General features: G+C 45.4%; 1 protein-coding gene across 2 annotated transcripts; it reads left to right on the forward strand.

Moving 5' to 3' along the window:
- Window positions 1–319: 319 nt before the first annotated feature.
- TTC4 (tetratricopeptide repeat domain 4) lies at window positions 320–12,417 on the forward strand. 2 transcript variants are annotated; one of them, XR_006292645.1, is made up of 11 exons: window positions 320–487; window positions 1,345–1,462; window positions 1,874–2,035; window positions 2,996–3,073; window positions 6,384–6,508; window positions 7,429–7,515; window positions 7,650–7,864; window positions 9,067–9,148; window positions 10,467–10,549; window positions 11,630–11,798; window positions 11,892–12,417. XR_006292645.1 is itself a non-coding variant. In XM_037906339.2 (10 exons), exons 1-10 carry the CDS (start codon window positions 380–382, stop codon window positions 11,730–11,732), a joined length of 1,161 nt encoding a protein of 386 aa, XP_037762267.1. In that variant the 5' UTR covers window positions 320–379; the 3' UTR covers window positions 11,733–11,877. The 2 variants fall into 2 exon arrangements, 1 of the variants encoding a protein (XP_037762267.1); XM_037906339.2 differs by lacking the exon at window positions 11,892–12,417 and having other exon boundaries at window positions 11,630–11,877.
- Window positions 12,418–24,482: the final 12,065 nt, after the last annotated feature.

Consider the following 24,482-nt stretch of genomic DNA (forward strand, 5'->3'; position numbering starts at 1 on the left):
GGGGGAGCGGTCCCTGACCCCAGGCTGGGGGGGGGGGCTGTCCCGGGGTTTGCAGGGGGCGGCGGGAGCGGTCCCTGACCCCAGGCTGGGGGGGGGGCTGTCCCGGGGTTTGCAGGGGGCGGCGGGAGCGGTCCCTGACCCCAGGCTGGGGGGCGGCCCCGGGGTTTGCAGGGGGCGGCGGGAGCGGTCCCTGACCCCAGGCTGGGAGGGCGGTGGGGCTGTCCGGTGCCCGTGGGGCAGTTGGCCCAGGCCCCCGCGGGGCGGGGCGGGGCGGAACGGAGGGCGCCGGGCCGGGCCGCGGGGGAAGCGGCGGCGGCTGCGCGGCAGGAAGGAAGGAAGGAGCGCGCGGGGGGGGCTGCCGGAGCCGGAGCCGGAGCCGATGGAGGCGGCCGAGGGGCAGGCGGAGGGGGCCGGGCCGGCCTCCTTCCTCGACAAATTCCAAACCCAGCGCTACACAGGGGGCTTCAACCCGGAGAGCTGGGAGCAGGTGCGGGCCGGGGGCCTTGGCCACAGGGCGGGAGGGGGAGCCACCCTGCGAGCGGGGGTCTTGTCCCTAGAGATAAGGGGTGGGGGGCGAGGCGGTGGGGCAGGAGGCCCGGGGGGCGGGGGATGTTGTCCACGTTGCTGGGGGGCAGGGGGCCGTCCCTAGAGATGGAGGCTGGTGTCTGGGGACCGCGGGGGGTCTGATTCCCAGCGATGGGGGGAAGGGGACTATCCCTGGAGATGGGAGGGGTGTTTGGGGGCAGGGGGTCTCGGCTGTAGAGATGGGGGCAGAGGGATCTGGTGGTGGGGAAGGAGCTGGCCCTAGTGATGAGGTGTGCAAAGACAGGGTGTCCTGCTTGGGCCAGGGAGGGGTCTCCTGTCTTTTGGAGAGGGATTGTGATGGTCTGACAGAGCTGGCAGGTGGTGTGTGTGTGTCTCCAAATGCGGGTGTCAGATCAGTCTGGGCCCTGGAGAATAGCGTGGATCTCCCCTAGTGAGGAGGCAGTAATGGCACCAAAGTTTGCGGGCCTAATGCTGGGACAATCAGAAAAACAGAGGTTGGGAAAAAAAGAAAATCTTGTGTGGGATATGAAATGTCCCATTGAAATGCTGACAGAGAAACTCCTCTTTCCTTCAGATGAATCACAAATGCGGGGCTTTTGTTCCCAAATTGAGGTGGGTGTGCTCTGAATGGCTTCTTCCATTCCTTCAATGTAGTACTGGCTACCTGTGCCTTGACTGGGTTGATGTGCTTGAAGAGAATATTTTGCAAGACCATATTGATAAGGACTTAACGATTTTCAAATGTGGACTTAATTCCAATTCTGTAATTGTGTTTTCCACTCTGGCTGTTATTAATAGGAATTTGACAAGATCCCCATGTTTATGAAGAAATCCCCTGCTGAAATTGATCCTGAACAGAATCCTGATTTGGCATGCCTTCAGTCAATCATTTTTGATGAGGATCGATCTCCTGAAGGTATTTCATAATTTCATGAAAATTTAAGAGTAACAGCCGTGTTAGTCTGTATTCGCAAAAAGAAAAGGAGTACTTGTGAAGTGAGCTGTAGCTCACGAAAGCTTATGCTCAGATAAATTGGTTAGTCTCTTAAGGTGCCACAAGTACTCCTTTTCTTTTTATGAAAATTTAAATCTCTGCTTTCACACCATTCTGGTGTTGTGCTACTGCCCTTTGGGATTATCCTTGGGATTTGAGGATTTAGTTGTTTGTAGGTGGGTGTGGTGGGTTCTAGACATCTGCTTTTCTATGAGTGGGGATTAGGTATCTAAGGGGTGTTTGAATTTTTAGGTATGCTAAGGTTATAGGCAGGGGCGATCTGTTGATTGCATTGCACAATGAAAGGTGTTTTGTTTTGTTTTGTCTTTGCAGACCAAGCAAACACCTATAAGAATGAGGGGAATGAATACTTCAAGGAAAAGAACTACAAGAAAGCTGTAATCTCATATACTGAGGGGTTAAAAAAGAAATGCAGTGACCAAGATTTGAATGCTGTGCTTTATACTAACCGAGCTGCCACACAGTTTTATTTGGGTAATGTCCTTATGTTGCATTTTATGTCTGACCTAGATTCTCTGTAACCAAAAATGACTAAATTGCTTTGCCTGTTTATGTCATGTGCTTTCACTGTTACAAATCTTTAAAAGATTTTCAGACAGTCAAGAACTGTCCCTGTGGCTCTCAGAGAGACTGGGTGAGCTAGGTAATATATTTTAATAGACCAGCTTCTCTTGGTGAGAGAGACGCTTTCAAGCTACACAGGTCCGTTGTTCCTCAGGTCTGGGAATGGTACTCAGTGTCACAGCTAAATACAAGGTCGAGCAGATTATTTAACAAAAGGGGCCATTCAAGGTGAAGTAGACCTGTGGCTCTAACTCTTTTTGCAGGGGTCAAACCTTGGAGCTTCTGTTTTGCACATTGCTAAATTTAAAACTTGTGGCCGAAGCAAAGTGCTTCGGGGAGGAGTGTGAAGTAAACAGGTTGATGCTGGGCTTCTCTGGGCTAATTCCTAGAGCTGCTTTGATGAAGGTCCTGGCTTGGCAGTAACACCGTGAACCTGGGTCAGCGGTTGGGTGCAGGAGGACAGTGATAAAACTCTGGTTCTATGGAGAAGAGATAAGGAGACAGAGAACTATACATGTGCATCAGATTTTGGGTAGGTCTGTGTATTCTCATAGGTCCCACTGAGATCCATGCAACAAAACAAGGAAGTTATAAATATTGAGAACAGTCTGTTGTATGTTAAATGTAGTAGTCTGTGCATTGTCTGTCCTAGTTCCTGTTATCCACCCTTCACTTTCCTGGGCACCAGATTTACCCCAATCATTTATTTCTATTGTCATTAATGTGCAACCTCTATCTGTAACTGTCTTGTGGTCATAGAAGATGCATTGTGCTGTGGCTCAGGCTAATGATTTCTGTTGCCTTCAAGTCTACTTGTATTTTAAAAGTTGTTCATGTGAAATGTTCTGACCCAGGTTTTGCTTTCTATAGGTAACTACCGTTCTGCTCTCAGTGATGTGATTGCAGCAAGAAAGCTAAAACCCAACCATCTCAAAGCAATAATAAGAGGTAAGATTTTAAAAACAAATGGATAGTATGGCTGTATTTTGAAGTACAAAGGTAATTTAGAAATGCTAAATCCAGATTAACTAAGGGGTGGGGGGTCACTTTATTTTGCAAAACTATATTTTTTTCAAGGAGTATTTTACTCTGTGTATAATAACACAATGATCATGGATGTTTCAGTTAACTAATCAAAAGGCAAGGTTTCAAAATGCTATATAAGGATAATTTGTTACATACTGTTCTTATGGGTAGACTGTCAGATTTTTTTTTATTATGTTTGACTAAATGTACTTTTTATAAGTTAGTTAGTTTGTTTCCATTTTATAATATAGTTTTGTTTATCTACCTTGAATGGCTGATAATTTGTAATGTGCTTGTCACTGTATTCTCCGTCTGAAAGAAAATCAGTTACTGAGGTGCTTTATCCTGCTTAGAATACATTCTGGGCAGGGGAGGGAGAGAATCCCTTCCTGACCCCTGAAGCATGAACATTCAGGATCAGGTGGAGTGCCCCAAGGATCAAGTGGAATGCCCCAAGGGTTGGTCCTCGGGCTGGTTTTGTTCAGTATCTTCATAAATCATCTGGAGGATGGTGTGGATTTCACCCTCAGCAAGTTTGCAGATGACACTAAACTGGGAGGAGAGGTAGATACACTGGAGGGTAGAGATAGGATACAGAGGGACCTAGACAAATTAGAGGATTGGGCCAAAAGAAATCTGATGAGGTTCAACAAGGACAAGTGCAGAGTCCTGCACTTAGGACGGAAGAATCCCATGCACCGCTACAGACTAGGGACCGAATGGCTAGGCAGCAGTTCTGCAGAAAAGGACCTAGGGGTTACAGTGGATGAGAAGCTGGATATGAGTCAACAGTGTGCACTTGTTGCCAAGAAGGCCAATGGCATTTTGAGATGTATATGTAGGGGCACGGCCAGCAGATCGAGGGACGTGATCGTTCCCCTCTATTCGACATTGGTGAGGCCTCATCTGGAGTACTGTGTCCAGTTTTGGGCCCCACGCTACAAGAAGGATGTGGAAAAATTGGAAAGAGTCTAGTGGAGGGCAACAAAAATGATTAGGGGACTGGAACACATGACTTATGAGGAGAGGCTGAGGGAACTGGGATTGTTTAGTCTGCGGAAAAGAAGAATGAGGGGGATTTGATAGCTGCTTTCAACTACCTGAAAGGGGGTTCCAAAGAGGATGGATCTAGACTATTCTCAGTGCTAGAGGATGACAGAACAAGGAGTAATGGTCTCAAGTTGCAGTGGGGGAGGTTTAGGTTGGATATTAGGAAAAACTTTTTCACTAGGAGGGTGGTGAAACACTGGAATGCATTACCTAGGGAGGTGGTGGAATCTCCTTCCTTAGATATTTTTAAGGTCAGGCTTGATAAAGCCCTGGCTGGGTTGATTTAGTTGGGGATTGGTCCTGCTTTGAGCAGGGGGTTGGACTAGATGACCTCCTGAGGTCCCTTCCAACCCTGATATTCTATGATTCTATGATAACACGTAAACCAGAAAGGATCCCCAGGGCTGCTGAACTCTGCCTCCCACCATCACAAGCAACCCTGTCATACTATCCCACTCATAAATTTGTCCTGTTGTCTCTCAATTCATTTTAAGTTGTTTGCCCCCACAGCTCCTATAGGGAGGCTGTTCCAGAACCTCATTCCTCTGATGGTGAGACACCTTCTTGTAATTTCCAGCCTTAATTTGTTCAAGGCCAGTTTATACCCATTTGTTCTTGTGTCAACATTGTCCTTTAGCTTCAATAGCTCTTCACCCTCCAATGTATTTATAGAGGGGAATCGTATACCTTCTCAGCCGCCTTTTTGCTAGGTTGAATCTCTTCCAGTCTCCTCTCATAAGATAGGCCCTCTCTTCCCCGGATCATCCTAGAAGCTCTTCTCTGCACCTGTTCTAGTTTAAATTAATCTTTCTTTGAACATGGGTGACCAGAACTGTACACAGTATTCCAAATGAGGTCTTACCTGTGCCTTATACAATAGCATTTAATATTTCTCTATCTGTACTGGAAGTGCCTCTCCTGATACATCCTGGGATTGCATTTTTCACACTGCATCACATTGATGACTCGTAGTCATCTTTGATCAGTCTCTCTCCTCGTCTGTTGCTTCCAACTGATGAGCCCCCTAGCAGGAATTCTTCTTCTTAGACCCTAAATGAATGACCTTGTACTCTGTACTATTGAATTTCATCCCATTTCTGTTACTTCAGTCTTCAGGATCTCTTCCTAGAAGAGACAAGCCTTAATTCTTTAAAATAGTAAAGCTCCAAAAGGTTATTGCTGCAGTTTAAATTTAAAGTTGTTGTAAAGACATATAACTCCATTGATTTCAGAGCAGTTACACCGTCAAAGAATTTGGCCAATTTCCAGAGATTTCTGTTTCACTTATCTCCTTGCTACCCCTGCTGAAATCCTATCATTGAGCCTGATCCTGTGAAAGCAAGCTAGCAGGCATGGTGTTTGCTACTTTAAATAGCCTCATTTAAGTCATTAAACTTCGTAGTTGTGCTTGTTTATATTGAGGGGAATATAGACTACTCTTCGTATAAATCAGGGGTGGGCAAACTACAGGCCGCGTCCAGCCCGTCAGATCTTTTAATCCAGCCCTCAAGCTCCATTGCCCTGCTCCTGCCGGGGAGCAGGGTCAGGGTCAGGGCCTTGCCCCGCTCCATCTGCCTGGCAGTCCCACGTGTTCAGGACCTGTGTGACCAGCATGAAGACACGCATGTTACTCTGGCTGTACAACCCAAACACACCTCACATGCCAGCAGAGCCTGGAACGTGCAAGCCCACGTGCCTGCTGCTTGTTGGCTTAGTAGTGTTAATTTTCCATTGTTGAGGATAAAACAAAGAGTAGTTGGCCAGGGAGTGCTCAATAGCGGTTTTCAAAGTTGTGGGCTGTCAGAACCTACGTGGGAGATTTCTGAGAGCAGGGGGCTGGTGAATCTCAATGAGTTCCAATGACTGGAAGCTGATGCCCAACAAATTCAGGCTAGAGAGAAAGGGCATGGAAAGGGAGTAAGTTCAGTTTAATTATTGTAATAAGTTATGATGGTATATTTATAATAGTAAATAAGGTTTTATGTTTATTTCCACTAAAACGTATCTTTATTAAATAAAGTTTATTTTAATATCTCTGAATTTGTTAATTTTGTGAGCATTCATGGCCCACCATACAATTTCCGTACCTAGATGTGGCCCTCAGGCCAAAAAGTTTGCCCACCCCTAGTATAAATAGATTTATACACTGGTCCTGTGTCTGAATTTTTAAAATTTCTTTCAGGAGCTTTGTGTCATTTGGAGTTAAAGAATTTCGCTGAAGCAATGGCATGGTGTGAGGAGGGTCTGAGGATAGATTCGAAGGAAAAGAAACTTGTGGAAACGAGAGCCAAAGCTGACAGATTAAAGGTAAAAACCAAAACAAAACCTGCCCATGGCAATATAAGATTTACCATGCCAGATCAGACCATTAGTCCATTACCCCACCTCATGTTTGGGAAGTACTTTGGGATCCTCAGATGGAAGGCACTTTATAAATGCTAATTGTCATTTTTTTCCAGAGGGTGATACAGTTTCTGTCCAGCAGGATCTAAAGATCATAGAAGATGGATTGGATAGCCTAATGGGTCTCTTCCAATCTTTAACTTTTGAGTATAGGTCTTGTCCAAATTCAGTGCATCCAATTTTACAGCTAGTGGAGCCAGCATCACTGTAACTAACAAGGGACATGGTGCCATATTGGAGACCGAACTGCTTATTATGGCTTTGGTTCTGTAGATAAAGAAAGAGACCTCTTAAATCATGATTGACAGAAATTAGCCAGGTATTCCCTACTATTGTCACAGAATGAGAATGCTTCCTCCCATACCTGAAAGGTGTAGTCCGCTGGTTAGAGCAAGGGACTTAGGTCCCCAGAGTCCAGGGTTCATTTCTGTCTCTCACTGACCATTGGGTGATCTTGGGCATGGAATTAGCATAATTTTACCTTCTTTAACCTTCTGTTAAATGGGGATAACAATATTTGCCTCCCTCACAAGGGATGTTGGAGGTTTAATTAATGGTTGTAGAGAGTTTTTGAGCGTGGAGGAAAGGTGCTATATAAGGACAAAGTGTGAGTAAAATACTAAAAAAAAAAAAAATCACCTAGCATTTCCATGAAGTGGAATTGAATGGTGATTCCTAGCCATGTCACTCTAAAGAGATGCAGTGAGAGGAATCATAATTTTTCTGGTGACCCAAATTGGTTTCACAGCTTTTCAGTAAAATAGAATAATGAGGGATGTTGACTTATTTCACATGATTGTGATGCAAACTTGTATTACGTGCAGCGAGCTGAACAGCGGGATGTAAGGAAAGCAAAACTGAAGGAGAAGAAGGAACAGTCTCAAAAGGAAGTCTTACTCACTGCTATAAAGGTATGTGCCTAAGATGTGTTTAGGCTTGTCTTTTAAAAGTTGTCTTTTTGAAAAGTTGCTCTTCATATGTAGATATTCAAGTGACTAAACTTTGATTTTTAGGTCATGTTCTCAAATTGATTCTTTCAATGTAGGAAAGGAATATCAAGCTGTTTCTAGAGGCCTGTAAGGAGGAAGATGAAATATCAGATGGTCTGGCTGAGATGTCTTTAAATGGACTGAGTTCTGACAGTGCTACGGGCACAAAGGTCTACTTAGATGGTAATGGCAATCTAAACTGGCCTGTGCTCTTCCTGTATCCTGAATATGGGCAAACGGATTTCATCTCAGCTTTTCACGAGGACTGCAGGTGATTTCTGCTTCATGTGAAATAATGATTATATCAGATATTCTGTTTCTTTGCCGAAATAACACCAGACTTCCAAAGTAGTTCAGGGCCAAAATCTAGATTTTATGAGTTCATAGTGGGGAGGAGTGTGGAAATCTAATGATAGTGATGTAAAGGTGACAGGTTATCTCAAGCATGTCTTACTGAAATCTGTATACCATATATGTTACAAGAACTCTATTTAGGAATTAATCAGGACAGTGTTTTGAAGCCACCAGATGCCTTAGGTGCCAGGAGTCCAGTTGTGCAGGTCTCAAAGGAAGAGAGAAGTTAAAGCTGATAAATATAAAACACCTCCAAAAATGACCTAAAATAGCTCTTAGAGACCTGATATTGTCCTGTTAACTCAAGGCTTGAAGTGAGTGCTGCATCACATTAGAAAGGGGGAAACTCCCCTTCTCTTGATATGAGCTTTAGTTTCTAGCCCTGCAGGGTTACAAGTTAATGAACTTGAAATTCATAACACTTTATGGTGGCATGTGTATTAACCAAACGTAATATTAATAGATTATTTTTTGTTTTAAATCTCATTGCAGATGGTTAGGTAAGGGGTTTTAATGTTGTCTTAATGTTGGAAAGCAAGAGCATTGTACTGTGTTCAAGATCCGTGAAAGTGAATCTGACAAACCAGAGCAGTTTCACTATGTAAAATGACTGAAGTGCAAAAAGTAAACAGGCGGCATAAACAGTGCCATGTAAATTAGATTTTGAAAGTTTTTCATTCTGATCTAAGGCACTGTTAGTAACACAGAGAGGGGAAATCAATTTTAAATAAATATACATTTATCTTGGCAGTATGCCTGAAAACGTTGAAATCAAAGATTAATGGTAACCTTGGTAGCATTAGTGGTAACATTTTTTGTGTGAAGGTTGGTAACAACTGTGAAGGTTGTTAATGAAAGTATGTGTTTAAAGCAAAATATAAACTTCAATATGTGAAGAGTATGTTTCTGAAACTTACATTGGCCTGAACATAATCAGATAATTAGTCTTGAAGCTATTGTTTAACCTGCTTATTACTGTAATCTTTGCCATCATTCGTATTTAAATGTATGAATTAGAGAAGTTGAACTAGTAGATTTATTAGCATGGATTTATAGTAGCTACTGAATGCTGTATAATGCTGTGACTAGGGTCATAACAAGATCCACCTTGACTTTTAGATTTATTGATCATATACTGGTGATGTTTGCTGAGTTACCTCCTTGGGATTCGGAAAGAAAATATCATCCCAGCAACCTAGAGGTAGGAAATTTAACCCTTCTTCTGTTTTATATTTTAGATGTACATTGGTTTTTTTTAATTAGTTTCTCATAAGCAGCTTACTAAGTATATAAAATATATATGTAACATTTTTGTTTAGCATGCCTTCCTGTGAAATAAAGGTGCGGGCTGCAAATTCATTTGTACATTTCAAGGCTAGGAGGCTTCCTAAATTTATTGCAGCTGTTAGAAATACACAACACTGTTTAAAGTAAGAATGTGAAAATTCTCTCTCTCTGGATTTATATTTTTTATTATGAGGTATCTTATTGCCTGGATTCCCATGTATGTAATAAGAAGTAGACCAATAGGTTGTTAACCTAATAACTTTTTAATCCATAATTTAGTGAAAAGTGTTCAAAATAATGTGTACACTAACACATGATAGAAACGCATAGGGGTAATTGTTAGAATTAAGTAGCCTAGCTCTGAGTTGAATGCTATTACCTATGGAGACTTGATGAGATTAATCCTTTAGAATTTAATTAGGCTCTGACTACATTTACAGTAGTTTTCAGTATATTCCAACATGAATTACTCGCATACAAGTATGTGGGATAGTTATTTCCCGCTACAGTTTCATATCCCCAGGCAGCATTGATGGCCCTTGGTGCACTGAGCAGTCCTTTCTGAAAGCATGATAATTCCTCAGGCACTACTTTATCAGGATGGACATTTTGTTGATAAGTGCCAACAGGCATGTGCAATCTAAGGGGCTTAAATATGTCGGGATAAGTTTTTTGTTTTAGACCTAGCTGCTGTAATAATGATTCTTAAACAAAACAGGCTAAATTTATCCCTTGGGTAACTATAATGAAGTGACACTAGGGATGAAATTTTAAAAAGTGGTCCCAAGGCTTTGATTCCCATAACCCCATCACTTCATTGACAGGCAGAGCACTTCACCTTCTTAATGCAACTGTTCTTTGGCTGGAGACAGTCTTATGCAAGAGCAGTCATAACAGATCAAATATATATTGGTTTATATAGGGAAAGCCGTGTAGATAGTAAATAAATAAAATGCCTGCAATCTATACAAAACAAGCTGTTGAAAGGTTTCTACGTCTCTGGATTTTTTCCCCCACCCCCTGCTAGTCCCTTTTAGGTAAATGAAGCTCTAAGAGCCCTTAGTGGTACATCCGTTTTAGAGACTAGAGGACACACATGCAGATGCTCTGTTGTATGACCATGTGTGTGATCATGACAAATCTTTCAGCAGGCTTTTAGCTAGTGTCCCTGGTACCTCTGGCTTGCCCACAGGTGTATCTTAAATATTTACCTTATGCCACATTTTATCCAGCTGTATTTTGAAGATGAAGCAAGAGAAGAAATGTACCAGCTGAACACAGAAAACACACTGCTACAAGTGCTGCAGCACCAAAGGTGAGCAAGTGGCCTGGACCTGCATTTTGTTCGTTCATCTGTTGTGTGAGGAGAAGTAGAGTCACGCTCTCCATGTGAAATTCAGGTGCCTCCTCTACAGGGTTAAATGGCTTTTTAAAAAACAAATCACACTTCCCAGTCAGACTTTTCGTATCCATAAGCAGGGGAGGAATAAACCACAAGAGAGGGAGAGCGCACTAGTTTTCGGGTCTGCATCCATAATGTGTGTGTGTTTGGAAGAGCAGAAACAGCAGAAAGCTGCCTCTGTGCCACTTTACTTAACACCTCAGTGGGTTATACGGAAATTGCACTGTCATTGGGGTCTGCTGTTTTTGCTCACACACACACAGTTATTAATGCTGTTTCCTAACAGTGAAATAATCAAGTGCATGGAATTCAGTGGAATGAGTGTATTGAAGGGATCAAGTGTCTGGTACTGTTTAAAAATGGTTGTATCTACATGAGCAGCCCACAGTGTGTATGTGAGATCCAGAAAAACTCATGCTGATAAAGAAACTGACTTCAGCTCCTCAGAAGCTGACAGGCTGACCCTAATCTGCAGTGTAAAACAACAAAAAATAGCATGTGCCTTTAGATTAAAAAAGAATCTATCCTCTGTGTGGGGGGGGAAGGAATACTGTGCTGAGTCAGCATACCACTTCTTTTCCTGCTAGAGATCTTGCTGCAAAGTCACCAATAAAAACTTGGACCCGGAATCTTGCTGTTCAGGACTGCATCTTAACTATCATTCCATAAAACTCAGCAGCATGCATAATCCTTGCCACTAACCTGGCCTCTTGCAGCTTTACACTGGCAGGATGAATGTGATGTTCAGGGTGACAATACTATCTTAATTTTAATTAGAAAAGTTGTGGGGAGAGGAATTGATTCAGGAACCACTCTCCCCAGACGTGCACAGACCTCAATATAACAGGCGCTGCGAATTCAGCCAAAAAATTCTTGTCATCAGCCCCCATGAAGCCAGTGTTTTTAATTGTTGAAGAGGGGCCCAAGCTTTCACTCTGTATAACGCTGGGGTAGAAAGGAGGAGGATGAATGACTTTTTTGTGTTCATTGCAGGTACTTCGTAAAGGCTGGGACACCTACATTTTTGGTTTTAGTAAAGCTTTCTCCTTTCTCTAAGAATTACTTCTTTGGCAAGAAGGTGCATCGACTAAAATGAGCAAGTGCAAGCACAAAAAGGGACGAGAGAAACCCTTGCTGTGGGCTGTATTGTTCATATCCACAGGTGGGAACACTCAGTCTTTCCACCTGTATATTTTAATAATTTTTTCTACTTCAACCAAATAAATGTAACCACTATTGGACCTTTGTCTTACAGTTCTTGCACATGTAGAACTCCCCTTGGAACAAAGTCACCGAGTTCTGAGTGGATACAGACTGAAGCTTGGTTCCCTCCGTCCCCCGGAAATATATAAATGGATGGTAGTCTTCTTTAATCTATTGAAATGGACTGCTGTTCCCTTAAGCCTTATGCAGAGCTGCCATTCATACACTGCACATGTGCCAAACCTTAATTATAGATGAAGTGACCTCAATTTTCAATGTACTTGCATTGTGGAGGAGTGAAGAATTCCACTGCTGACCTCCAGCACTGGAATGGTTGTAGTTAACTGGTTTTGAAGTCAGTGGAACTGGGATATCCTCTAGTAGCACTGGATGACTCTGCATTAATCCACTGGCCCGGAGCAGTCAAATCAATTCAGCAGCAGTTCACTCACTAATGCACTGTGCTATTGAACGAAGGAATGCCAAGCTCTTTATTAAGAGCTGTACATTTACTGATCTTTCACTACCCTTTCTTTTTGTCTGATGTAGATTGCAAATAAATGTTTATGGTAAGTAGACAGGTTGGTGCCTAATGAATTAGGCTGGCTCAGTTTCCTTACTGTATTCCTGAATGGGAAATTGTGCTGATATCCTCAAGGAAATACCATACAGTAGTTTCAAAGTGAGAGAACAACCTCGTGTATCTCAGTAACCAGTAGCCACCTAGGGCTAGCACCGAGTGAATTCTGATTCTACAACAGCAGGCTGCTCTAGCTTCTAAGTTTTTTTTTTAATTTTTAAAAATATTGGTTCTAACCTAGATCTCCCTGGTCTCCCCACTTCCAGAGCTACAGTGATCAATAACAGGTGGAAAGATACACTGCATGTGTAGTCCAACTAATGCATCAGCCGTTAAAAACAATCCAGCTTCTAACAGAAGCTGATATAACTTTTACCCGAAAGAACGTAACCCACCTTAAGAGGACTCTCAAGGGGTTGGAGCATCTCACATCAAGACTGGATTTAATCTAGCAGCTCTAAGCAACTGTATCAGAACACTACTTTACATCTACGTAGCACCTCACTGTGCATAAATAGTACACCCATTTTACAGATGAGAACTAGGAGGTGAGTCTAGGGGAAGAGAAAACAGATCACCGCCTCCCTGCTCTACCCTCACAACCATGCTATCTTTCAGTAACTCCAGTAATTAACAGCGATAGAGGGGCTTTGGAGTTAGGCTGGTCAGCTGTCACCACTGTTGAGTGGAATGACTATTGCTCAAGGCTACAACTATTAGTATTTTAACTTTGTTTACGCAATCAAAGCATTGTCAATAAACACAGAACAGATCCACTCCATGGTACGGCACATAAGCCAAGGTGACTAGTTCATAAGTCAACAGAGGTGAATTTTGCTTCCTATCGAGTGTGTTGGGCCATTTTGTAGTCATATGCCCATTTATTTAGATACAGTGTAAAGTTAGGGTTTAATCCAAAGTTAGTTATTTGGTCAAGAGAACCTGTTTGCCCATTCAGAAAAAAAATAACTGGGCTTTTCTGTACTTCAGTGCACACACTGGAGACAGCCTATCTGGATAGCTTGATCAAATAAGCGTGCCACGTACCAAAGATACCTTTTAAAGTAATCACAGGTGCTGCCTGCATAAGCCAGGCAACTGCTCGTACAGAAAAGAGCAGTCTGTCATCAAAACACAAGATCACAGGAAGCTTGGAAGCTTCCTGACTCTTCCCTTTAAAAAAGTCTTTGACCTGCTGCCTCTTTAACCTTCCCTGGTTCTGGTTGTAGCTGAGCTACCGCCCCTTTCAGTGGCAGTGTAAGATGGTCTGGAGAGTCTGCTTTGACTAACTCCACGTAAGGTAGACAAAGCCACCTGTGAGGTACTGCAGAGAGCAGCAACAATGCAGAAGGATCAAATGATGAGGAACAGCCTAAAAACTAGACATGTATAGCCTGTTTAAAGAGATGCCTGAGGGCTGTTGTGAGCACCACGTCATGGGCAGCCACTGTCATTACCCCAAAGTAATGATCCACTTCATAGCGGCCAGTGTGATGGGCCATTACTGTTTTGGGGAGGAATAGTTAGACATAATGTGATCAGCTAGAGGCTAGATTTCCTAACAGTAAGGGTCAATAACACTATAGGTCCCTGGCCCAAAGGAAGTAAAGAATCCCTTTACCTGCAGATACTGAAGCTCATACTATCCAAAGTGTCAGTCATGTTCTGTAGTGAGGCACAGACTGGAAAAGCTAATGCATCTTTTTCCAAATCTTAAGTTCTGGCCATGCAAACGAACTGTTGAGGTTAAAATTGCCTTTTTCATTTATAATATACAAAGGTGAGCAGCCATGTAGGACAGACTCGAACCGTTGCACAATGCAGCACAGGTTGCAGAGGGAGGAGATGCTAGGTTAGGGTATCACCGGGCTACAGTTTCTTGTATTTTGGGTCCAATTCACTCAGCTTAGCATAGGTTTTGTTTGAAAACAGGCCAATATCCTCTCCTAGCCCATAGCACTGCTCAAGCAGGTGTGCGTCTGCTATAACCTCTGAAGTCATCTGTCCAAGCCTGTAGGCGTTCTGTGCCGCCAAGTGGCAGAATGGAAGATTGTGATCTGCAAGAGAAAGAGACAAGCCATGAACATTTAATGCAAGGCAGTGTAGATGCAGCCTCTCCTTAAATCCTTCCTTCCAACATTCACAAGATTCTGTAAAAGCTCACAAGCCTAATGGGCTTCTCTTCCAGCCAGATGTGTGAGCGTCTACCCAGGATTTGCTAGAAATAATGAACTAACCCTAATGTAACAGAACTTAGCAACAGTCTGCCGATGAGGTGACTGTTAGATGTAAGTAAACCTCATTTAATATCTTAAACAGGAAACTGGCTCCATCGTCATTAAGGAGTTCGCTGGGTTGAGGTGTAGCAAATACAGTCAGATTAAAGAACGCACAAGCAGAGCTGATATGGAAAGAGTAGGGGAATAGCCAAGACCTGACTATTTTGAAAGAAGCCGAAGATATGTCCAGGGAGCTTGCTGCCTCTTACAAAGCCGGCCAGGATAGGGACAGAAGAAAGCAGTTACTCTAATATGAAGCTGAAAGGTACTAGCTTGAGAGTACTAGAGAATAAAGTATTTCTATTTACCCAAAAAAGAAGTGCAGCTTCGACATCTCCATGTTGCTGGGGGGAGACCAGCTCTAGAAATCAGAAGGTCATTCAGTCTCCCCACCCACTCGGTGTCTGGCCAGTAGTTGTACCTACATTCTGGACTGGACTGAGACCACTAACTCATGTCACAGAGGCACCCAGACAGCTGTCAGTTGGTAAGGACGTTCAGACGCTACAAATTCAGGCTGGATTCAAACTGTGCCCTGCAGATACAAAGCTTCACAGCCTGCTATAAGTCTCCGTACAGAAACCCCAACTTTCTAGGACTTCTATCTTCTTCAGAATCTAAACTTTCATTATTAAAAATAAAAATAGAGTTTTTCTATCAGAGTCTTGCCAAGGTAAGATTCCAGTTTCCAACATTGTTAGTGACTGATAAAGCTCATCGCAGAATCAAACTGATTAAAAACAATGATCAGAATGGTGGGGTTTTAGGAGTAGGGTTAGAGACCATGACCTGCAAGGAGTAGACACACAGCCCTTATACCATGAGAAAGCTTGCAGTCCCAGGCTTCCGGTGATGTGCGTTCTCTCAGCTCACTGATTTGAGAGGAGTAGCTCCTTAAGGAAGGGATGCTCAAAAGCACTCAGGTGCTTTACGTCCACTGAAGTCAACGCAAGTTGCACAGTTGACTTCAGTGAGAGCAGGACTCCCCCTCTGCCCTTTACTCCATGCTCTGCACTGAGTGTCCAATCCTGGTTGCAACCATCCAAGGGCTATCAACATCCAACATGGCAAATGCAATTTCCAGCATACAAATTTGTGCACATTGAGAGTTAAGGTAGAAGCCTGGTAGCATGGCAGTGTGGTGTAATGGACATGCCCCTGGACTGGGAGTCAAGAGAAGGCAATTCTCTTCCTAGCGCTTTCACTGACCTGTGTGACTGTAAGCAAGTCACTTCACTTCTCTATGCCTCCACTCCCTCCCACACTTTGTCTTGTCTATTTAGACTGTAAGCTCTTCAGTTCCGGGGCCATCTCGTAGATACTTATATGATATGTAGCACAATGGGACTCCAATTTCAGTGAAGGCTTCTAGACATATAACATATAAGAACAAATATTTAAAATGCAGCATACCAGGTATAAAAGTGACCCCAATCCACATCCCCCAGAAGGCTGAAAGGAAAATTCAAGTACAGCTCTCTCACTAAGGTTGAGGGCTCAGCATCTGTTGGTGTGGTACTTAAAGAGGCAAAGAGGTTCACTCTCAGCCAGCCAGCGTTCTTATCCCAAGGTCACCGGGTTTGTTACCAAGCTGCTGTTGCTGTCTTCAGCCTGTTCCCAAAGAGGAGACAAAACCAAGGAATGTGGTTTCATTCATACAATCTTTTTATTAAATGAGGAAAATCTCATCACAGCTACAATATATGATTGCTGGAAAAGGACTAACAATTTTCTCTACACCCTGAGTGACATTTTCGGTTTGGTTTTTGTTTTGATTTTACTCCTCACAAACATAGGGAGGGTAATAAATCCCTGCTGGAATTACTGAAGGCATTAAGTAAAGCAGATCAGTTAACGATGGGCCCAAGACACACAGGTTAGAGCTGGAGCTGAATGCTAACAGAAGCTGAGCACATTCATGGGCTCACTTTCATTCACCACCTTGTTAATCTTGGTTCAAATTAGTTTGAGAGAGAGAGTTCCTTAGTACTGCTCACTGGGCTAGCACCAGCCCAACATGCTGACAGATGGGCAATCAGTGTTCAGGTCTGGAGGAGGTGACTAATGGGCAGGGGCTGGGAGAGCTAGAGAAATTATGTGTGTGACCTTTAGGCAGAGGGTGCATGTCCTGGCCAGAGAGCAGTTATTTTGTGCCATGCACTTGAAAGACTGCTGTGCCACCACATCTCTAGTGGCTCCTTCACTCTCTCAGCTTTCATTTAAAAACTAAAATCCCTAGCCCCGTGGTTGCAAAAATCATCCAGTTATGAACCAGTCAAGAAGTGTCCTGTTGACTGTGAACATAGAAACAAGAGCCCTAAACAAGATATGGGCTGTCCCCATTTGTCTCAATGCGGTGTTAACCCTGAAGTCTAATGACAATAACTTCTACAACATGGATCATTTTAGAAGAAACATTCAGCTACTCTGATTTTGGGGCTGAGCTTTAGCAGCGTACCACCACTACACCAAGCCCAGATTGATACCTGGCAGGAAGGATGGGTTACAGAGTAAATACAATAAAAAATAGCAAAAAACAGCCACAGCCACCCCAATGTTACATGGATAATGGCTATTCCTTGAAGTTCTACTAGAATGAAGTCGCTTTTTCGTGGCAAAAGCAGCATCTGATTAAAAATAAAGCCACAGCAAATAAACAGCTTCTGTAGGCTAAAGGTGCACAGAAGAGTCTGGGTTTTTGTTTACTCTGCCAAGACCTGAGCTCAGGCAGGCCCTCAGGTCTGGTTCTCCTCGTAACAGTTGGCACTATCCCTAGTCCCTACAGAAGAGAAGAAAACCGTGGTCTTTACTCGGCTGTATGCGTCAATGTTGTGCCCAAGTGTAGCCCAGGGAACAGCGAATCCCAAGGGTCTGGGATCAGGACCCAAGGAAGGGACTGATTTTAAAACCAACTGGGCCTCACCCAAGGATGTCTGCAAGGTGCAGCGATTCCCAGGGTTCACCAATTTTTCTACAGGTGATTTGTTACAGCATTCTCCAGCCTGGCTGCACCCATAGGCCTGAAAAAGGGGGTCCAGTTCGCCTGGTCCACAGAGTCTCAGTCAGCCTTTGACTGACTGAAGAGGGCATTCACCCCAGCACCTATCCTGATTCACTCAGACCACCCAACCATTTACAATCAAGGCCAATGCCTTGAACTTTACCATAGGTGCATTATTAGCTCAACACGAGGGGCCACCTGCAACCAACTCTACCCACATGCTTCCTACTCTTGGAAGTTAACCTCAGTGGAGAAAAAGTATGACAAGGAGCTACTGGCTATTAAGGTTTGGGCTTCTCCTTGACAGAGCCTGATTCCTGACAGATTATAAGAACCTGGAATACTTAACGGACTGTTATATGCCTTAACCAGCGTCAGATCCACTGGTTCCTCTTCTTCGTTCGTTTCAATTTTGTTGTAAGGGATGAGAAACAGGAAGGTGGCTGTCCTTTCCCACAAAGACAAATACATTAAACCTGTCAAAGAGCCCTCTGCTACCATGCTCAAGGCATCCAACTTTGTCAACAGGATGATCGTCAGCAGTCTGACATTCTCCATCTGCTCCCCGATGACCCGTTCATAACCCAGATCTGCCAGACCCTGAATGATATGGGTATCCAACCTGACTCTGAGTTCTGACTACAGTATGGCCTCCTCTATTCCAAGGGTTGTCTTTATGTTCCAGAGGGACAACCTAGGCTCCAGGTATTGAAACTATCCACAATTTGACACTTGTGGGTCATTTTGGCCAATTCAAGACATGGAATCTGTTCTCCAGAAGCTTCTGGTGATCAGGCCTTTGATCTTACATCATGGATTACATAAGGTCCTGTAATTATCAAGATCCCACGATCAAAGCCCCTAGGTCTTGTCTAGCCTCTGACAATGCCTTTACAGCCTTGGTATACTATATCAGTGGACTTCATTGTAGAACTGCTATGCTCCCAGGGACACTCGCTAATCCTGGTTGTTGTCAACCGCCTAACTAAGATGGTGCACTTCATTCCATGCTGTTCTATTCCTCCCACACATGACACCGCTCAGCTCTTCCTGGAAAATGCCTTCTGCTCCCATGGGGTACCAATGGGCATTGTACTGGATGGGGGTTCCCAGTTCATCTCCTGATTCTGGAGGGAATTCTCAGACTCCTTGGCATTGAGTCCCTCTGCTCGTCTGCCTATCACCTGCAGGCTAATGAGCAAACAGAGAGTCAATCAAATTGCAGAGCAGTATCTTTGCTGCTTTTTGAGTAGGGTGATCATACTGTTGGGGTATGTAAGGGTCAGAGGTGAAAGTAAACCGGTACAGTCCAGTACGGCATACCGGCAAGAGGCGGTATGCCGTGCCGGACTGGACCGGCTTCCCCAGGCCGGCGATTTAAAGGGCCCGGGGCTCCCTGCAGCAGCCTTAAAAACTTCTAAGGAAGGAGATTCTACCACCTCCCTGGGTAACGCATTCCAGTGTTTCACCACCCTCCTAGTGAAAAAGTTTTTCCTAATATCCAACCTAAACCTCCCCCATTGCAACTTGAGACCTTTACTCCTTGTCCTGTCATCTTCTACCACTGAGAATAGTCTAGAACCATCCTCTTTGGAACCACCTCTCAGGTAGTTGAAAGCAGCTATCAAATCCCCCCTCATTCTTCTCTTCTGCAGACTAAACAATCCCAGTTCCCTCAGCCTCTCCTCATAAGTCATGTGTTCCAGACCCCTAATCATTTTTGTTGCCCTTCGCTGGACTCTCTCCAATTTATCCACATCCTTCTTGTAGTGTGGGGCCCAAAACTGGACACAGTACTCCAGATGAGGCCTCACCAATGTCGAAGAGAGGGGAACGATCACGTCCCTCGATCTGCTGGCTATGCCCGTACTTATACATCCCAAAATGCCATTGGCCTTCTTGGCAACAAGGGCACACATATCCAGCTTCTCGTCCACTGTCACCCCTAGGTCCTTTTCCGCAGAACTGCTGCCTAGCCATTCGGTCCCTACTCTGTAGCGGTGCATTGGATTCTTCCGTCCTAAGTGCAGGACCCTGCACTTATCCTTGTTGAACCTCATCAGATTTCTTTTGGCCCAATCCTCCAATTTGTCTAGGTCCCTCTGTATCCTATCCCTACCTGCCACCGTATCTACCACTCCTCCTAGTTTAGTATCATCCGCAAATTTGCTGAGAGTGCAATCCACACCATCCTCCAGATCATTTATGAAGGTATTGAACAAAACCGGCCCCAGGACCGACCCTTGGGGCACTCCTCTTGATACCAGCTGCCAACTAGACATGGAGCCATTGATCACTACCCGTTGAGCCCGACAATCTAGCCAACTTTCTACCCACCTTATAGCGCATTCAGCCAGCCCATACTTCTTTAATTTGCTGACAAGAATACTGTGGGAGACTGTGTCGAAAGCTTTGCTAAAGTCAAGAAACAATACATTCACTGCTTTCCCTTCATCCACAGAACCAGTAATCTCATCATAGAAGGTGATTAGATTAGTCAGGCATGACCTTCCCTTGGTGAATCCATGCTGACTGTTCCTGATCACTTTCCTCTCGTGTAAGTGCTTCAGGATAGATTCCCTGAGGACCTGCTCCATGATTTTTCCAGGGACTGAGGTGAGGCTGACTGGCCTGTAGTTCCCAGGATCCTCCTTGATAAAGTTGCCACCCTTTCCCTCCCCTTCTGCTTGTTAAGGATAGATAAGCGTTGCAGCTGCATGAGGAATGTGGTTGTCTGAGGGATGCCCTTTAAGTGAAGAAGTGCTATCTCCCCCCTCCCTTCCTTTCCCAGCTACATAAACGAGCTCGGGGTCATGGCCCCCTTCCTCCCTCCCCTGTGAACTGCTGATTAAGGGAACTTGTGGCTACAATTACTGCAAAGAAATGTATCTTCAAGGTAAAAATGTCTGTATAGTATGCTTAATGCTGTAAACAGGGGCGGGTATAATTATATTCAGTTTATGGCTATTAATATTCATTATGTGGGTTTTGGGGGCATTGTAGTAAATGTACAGTCCATTTCTTAAGCCCTGTTCCGGCCGTCCTGACTTTTTTGGCAAAAGTGGGCATTTGTCCCGTTGGTGCTTGCCCACTGTTGCCAAAAAAGTAAGGTGCGCACCCCTAGCAGGGCAGAAAGGAACGTGCGGACGTTTAGGGGGTGAGTGGCAATGGCAGCCCTGCGGGGGAAACAGGGTTCCGGCAAGTAACAATGCCAGCCACGTGGAGGGCCAGCCAGGGCTTGGGCGAGGAGCGACGCCACGTGGGAGCAAGCTGGGCTCAGACAACAGCCTGCACATGAGGGAGGCAGAGCTCAGGCCAGCGACTCAGGTCAGCCCTGTGCATAGGAGGGGCAGGGCACGGGCCAGCCCCATGTGCAGGGTGCCTAATTGGCTACACCACCTGATTGGTTGGAAGAGTCAGCAGACCAGCTCTTAAGCCCAACAGCAGTTCAGCGGGTGCTCAAGGAGTTTGCCCACGGTGGTGATAGCTCCTGCTTGTTCCTCATCCTGCATCTGCCTTGGACAAGACAGTCACTGCTGATTCGCTGCGTGACCCTCTGTTTCTCCACCTGGATAGTGCAGCCCACAGATTAGTGATGTGCTGTTTCCTTCACCAACTTTGGACCGGTGCCTGGAGCTCCTCCGATGAAACACCTAGACCAGAATATCATAAGTGCACATACAAGTGACGGCTGAGGACAGCTGGCCCTGTGCTTTGGGCACTAGCCGAGGATGCAGGAGTCCTAGGCTCAGTTCCCTGTTCTGCCACAACCATCCTGTGTGACCTTGGGCAAGTCACTTAGTCTGTAAAATGGGGATGACAGCATCTTCCTACCCCCCCCTCCCCCGCCAAAGGTGCAGTGAGGGTAACTGCATTACAGATTGATAGGTACTAGGGGCCATATGAGTACCTACAGCAGACAGTAGAAAGGAGGGGTGCATTGCAGGTGTGGAACACAGTGGGTGAAAAAGCATGTGGGTGTAGTGCATGGGGCGGGCAAAGTAAATGGGGCAAAGGTGACCCCACCTCCAAATCAGTTGCATCTCCTCCCAGACCTTCTGAACAAACAGCCCCCACCCTCTGGGTAGGGTCTATGGGGCTGGTCTGAGGGCGGGCTGTGCCAGGAGGGTTGGTCTGCAGCAGCTGCTGTGGCTTTGCGGAGAACTCCTTGGGACGCCCACCCACACTGCCAGATAAGGGGGGATTGCTGGGGGCTGGTGCAGTGCAGGAAGGGCAGGGTAGAGCATGTGCCCGTGGGCTCTCAGGGAGGGAGCGTGGGCGGTGCTGCCCCAGCCGGCGACTACCAGACCCAAGAGTGGTTCTCCTGCTTTGGTGGGGGAGGCCTCCTCCTGCAGGGCTGTCTGAGTACTTTCCCCTCGTGGCTGGCTGGGAGGCAAAGAAAAGACCCCTCCCCACTCCCTCTCGCAGCCTCCTACGGTCCCTGTAGGCCACGGCGCAGCCCCTGCAGCCAGAGCTCCCCCCCAACAAGCCAAAAAACGCCTCCCTCCAACCCAAGCAGAGAGAGAGAGAAGGAAAAGCCGATTCATAGTCTGTTCACTTGCCCACCGCCTAAGTCATGAGCATTTGTCCTCAGCACATTGCAATATGTTATGCTGCTACAACCCTGCTTCCTTCTGTCCCCTCAAGGCTCCCTGCCTGTGCCGGACTGAATGGGACCCCACTGAGAAGGCCTCCACCAGTGCTTTAGTGTTTGCACAGCCAGAGAGGACCTTCCCCTCTTGGCAGTTGGCGATTGCTACCAACTTACACAGGGCTATGGTGAATTCCTTGGTCAAGCTGAGATCGCTCAAGAAGTCCATGGTGTCTTTAATGAGCTCGCATTTCTTGAGCTTTCCCTAGAGGTAATTGTGGCAGAGTGTCTCCAAGTAGTGACAATTGTGGTGGTCCTGACTTTAGGCGAAAATGAGGATGTCATCTAGGTACATGATGCCAAATTAGCCCAGGAGCTGAAGGTCAGATCCTGGTTCATAAAGTGAGGCAAGGTAGGGACAGGGTGGGAACAAGCAGGAGCTATCACAACCATGGGCAAATGGCTTTGAGCAGCCATTGAACTGCTGCTGGGCTTAAGAGCTGCTCTGCTGTTGGTTGGAAGAATCAGGGGGCGTAGCCAATTAGGCAGCCTACTGCAGGCCAGCTGTGCTCATTCGGTTGCCCAGAGACTGGCTCTACTGCAGGCCCTGCTTCCTGACAATCACTCTACTGGAGTCAGGAAAATATTATTATCCCCATTTGACAGACGGGAAATTTAAAGCAGAGAGAGAGGTTAAGTGACTTGGCTGAGGTCACACAGGAAGTCAGTGACAGAACTGGGAGTAGAAGCCAAGTCTCCTGATTCCCAGTTTTGTGCTTTGACCATTGAATAATCTTCTCCCACTCCATGGGCCTTATGTCCAGCAAAGCGTCCCTATAGAATACACAGAAGCAGTGGTTGCTGCTTTGTGTTTTAGCCAAGATGTCGGCGTGATCTTTTGTGGTGCAGCTGCCACCTACAGACCAAAAGTGAGCATCACATCAAATGTCATCTAAGCTTCATAAATGAAAAAACTGGGACGGTCTCTGATATTTACCCTAAAGCTGGCCTTTTATCCGTGCAAAGCATTGGCCTTCCACAGCAAATTATCTGCCTCAATCAAGGAAATTGATGAACCGACCATTTTTTACTCCCCAACACACCTTAAGATGAAAGACACCAGGTTTCCATGCTAGACGGGATAACAAATTCTCCTTTGCTCAAACGTTTCCGGGGCTGGGCTTTTGAAGAAGTCGCTAATGGTCCCTTTAGTGAGTTAGCTCAAGAGTGTGGCGTTTGGGTGTGCATGGAGCCAAGCTCACTTCCACAAGCTGATTCATTCACACCGAGAACATTGGGAGGACCAGACACCACTAATGTGAGTCGTTGTGTTACCTAGAGAGGGGCCAGAACCAAACATGCCCAGCCCTGGCATATATGTTCAGATTCAAATCTAAACTTGTCGGCTGGTTCTGCAACACGCGGAACCAAAACTTCAGATCTGAACAATCCCAAATGTGGGGGGAAATTCTCATCCAGGTTTGGATCCAAACTCTGTCCAGGGGACCCATCTCTGGAACCCTCTAGGCTTTGGCCAGCCAAAATCAACATTCAGCCTGCAGAAGGAATTCTGAGAATCCTAGGGGAGATGTTAAACTAAAGCATGAAGGAAGAGCCAGCACATCTCGCCCAAGGAGCAGTGAGGAGCCTCAGCCAGCAGGTGGGAGTAGAAGGGAAGGTTTGAAGAAAGCGCTATCTGCTATTACAGCGGGCTTGGAAATTAATTAAAATAAACCTTCTGAGGAGCCACATGGCCATTGCTACAGCCCATCAATGCTGCCTCCTGCTTTATTTTCATTCACCTGAAAGGGTTTGGCTGTGTGAGACACCATCTTTCCTTACCACATCTCGACACACTCAGGGCATAAATTACAGGAGTGGCCTCAGTGCAGACAGCCTTGAGAAAGATGTGCTGTCATGTAATTACGTCTTGTTCCCGCTGAAAACAAAAATATTATCCAATCCTTGAAACCATTTTATAACCACCAGGGCTTTGTGCTGGAGACGGGCAGGAATCTGCTCGCATCCCAGCTGCAACCCTGTTGCGTAAATCATCCCATCGGCTTCTCGCTCACACCTCTCCTTCACCGAAAGCCAGTGGGTTGTTTGTGCAAAGTGTTTATAGGGGACAAAGAATCCTGTCCACTCCAGGGTCAGTCTCTCACTGGGAGTTTGCTGTTGCTGTTGCTGCT

The sequence above is a fragment of the Chelonia mydas genome, chromosome 8 (genome assembly GCF_015237465.2).
Source record: "Chelonia mydas isolate rCheMyd1 chromosome 8, rCheMyd1.pri.v2, whole genome shotgun sequence".
Classification (NCBI taxonomy): Eukaryota; Metazoa; Chordata; order Testudines; family Cheloniidae; genus Chelonia; species Chelonia mydas.

Excerpts from the sequence above, each read along its gene's own strand:
- TTC4 (XM_037906339.2), top strand. The coding sequence starts at position 380 with ATGGAGGCGGCCGAGGGGCAGGCGGAGGGGGCCGGGCCGGCCTCCTTC. Across the intron at positions 2,036-2,995 it reads TGCCACACAGTTTTATTTGG|GTAACTACCGTTCTGCTCTC; the intron begins GTAATGTCCTTA and ends TGCTTTCTATAG. Across the intron at positions 7,516-7,649 it reads TCTTACTCACTGCTATAAAG|GAAAGGAATATCAAGCTGTT; the intron begins GTATGTGCCTAA and ends CTTTCAATGTAG.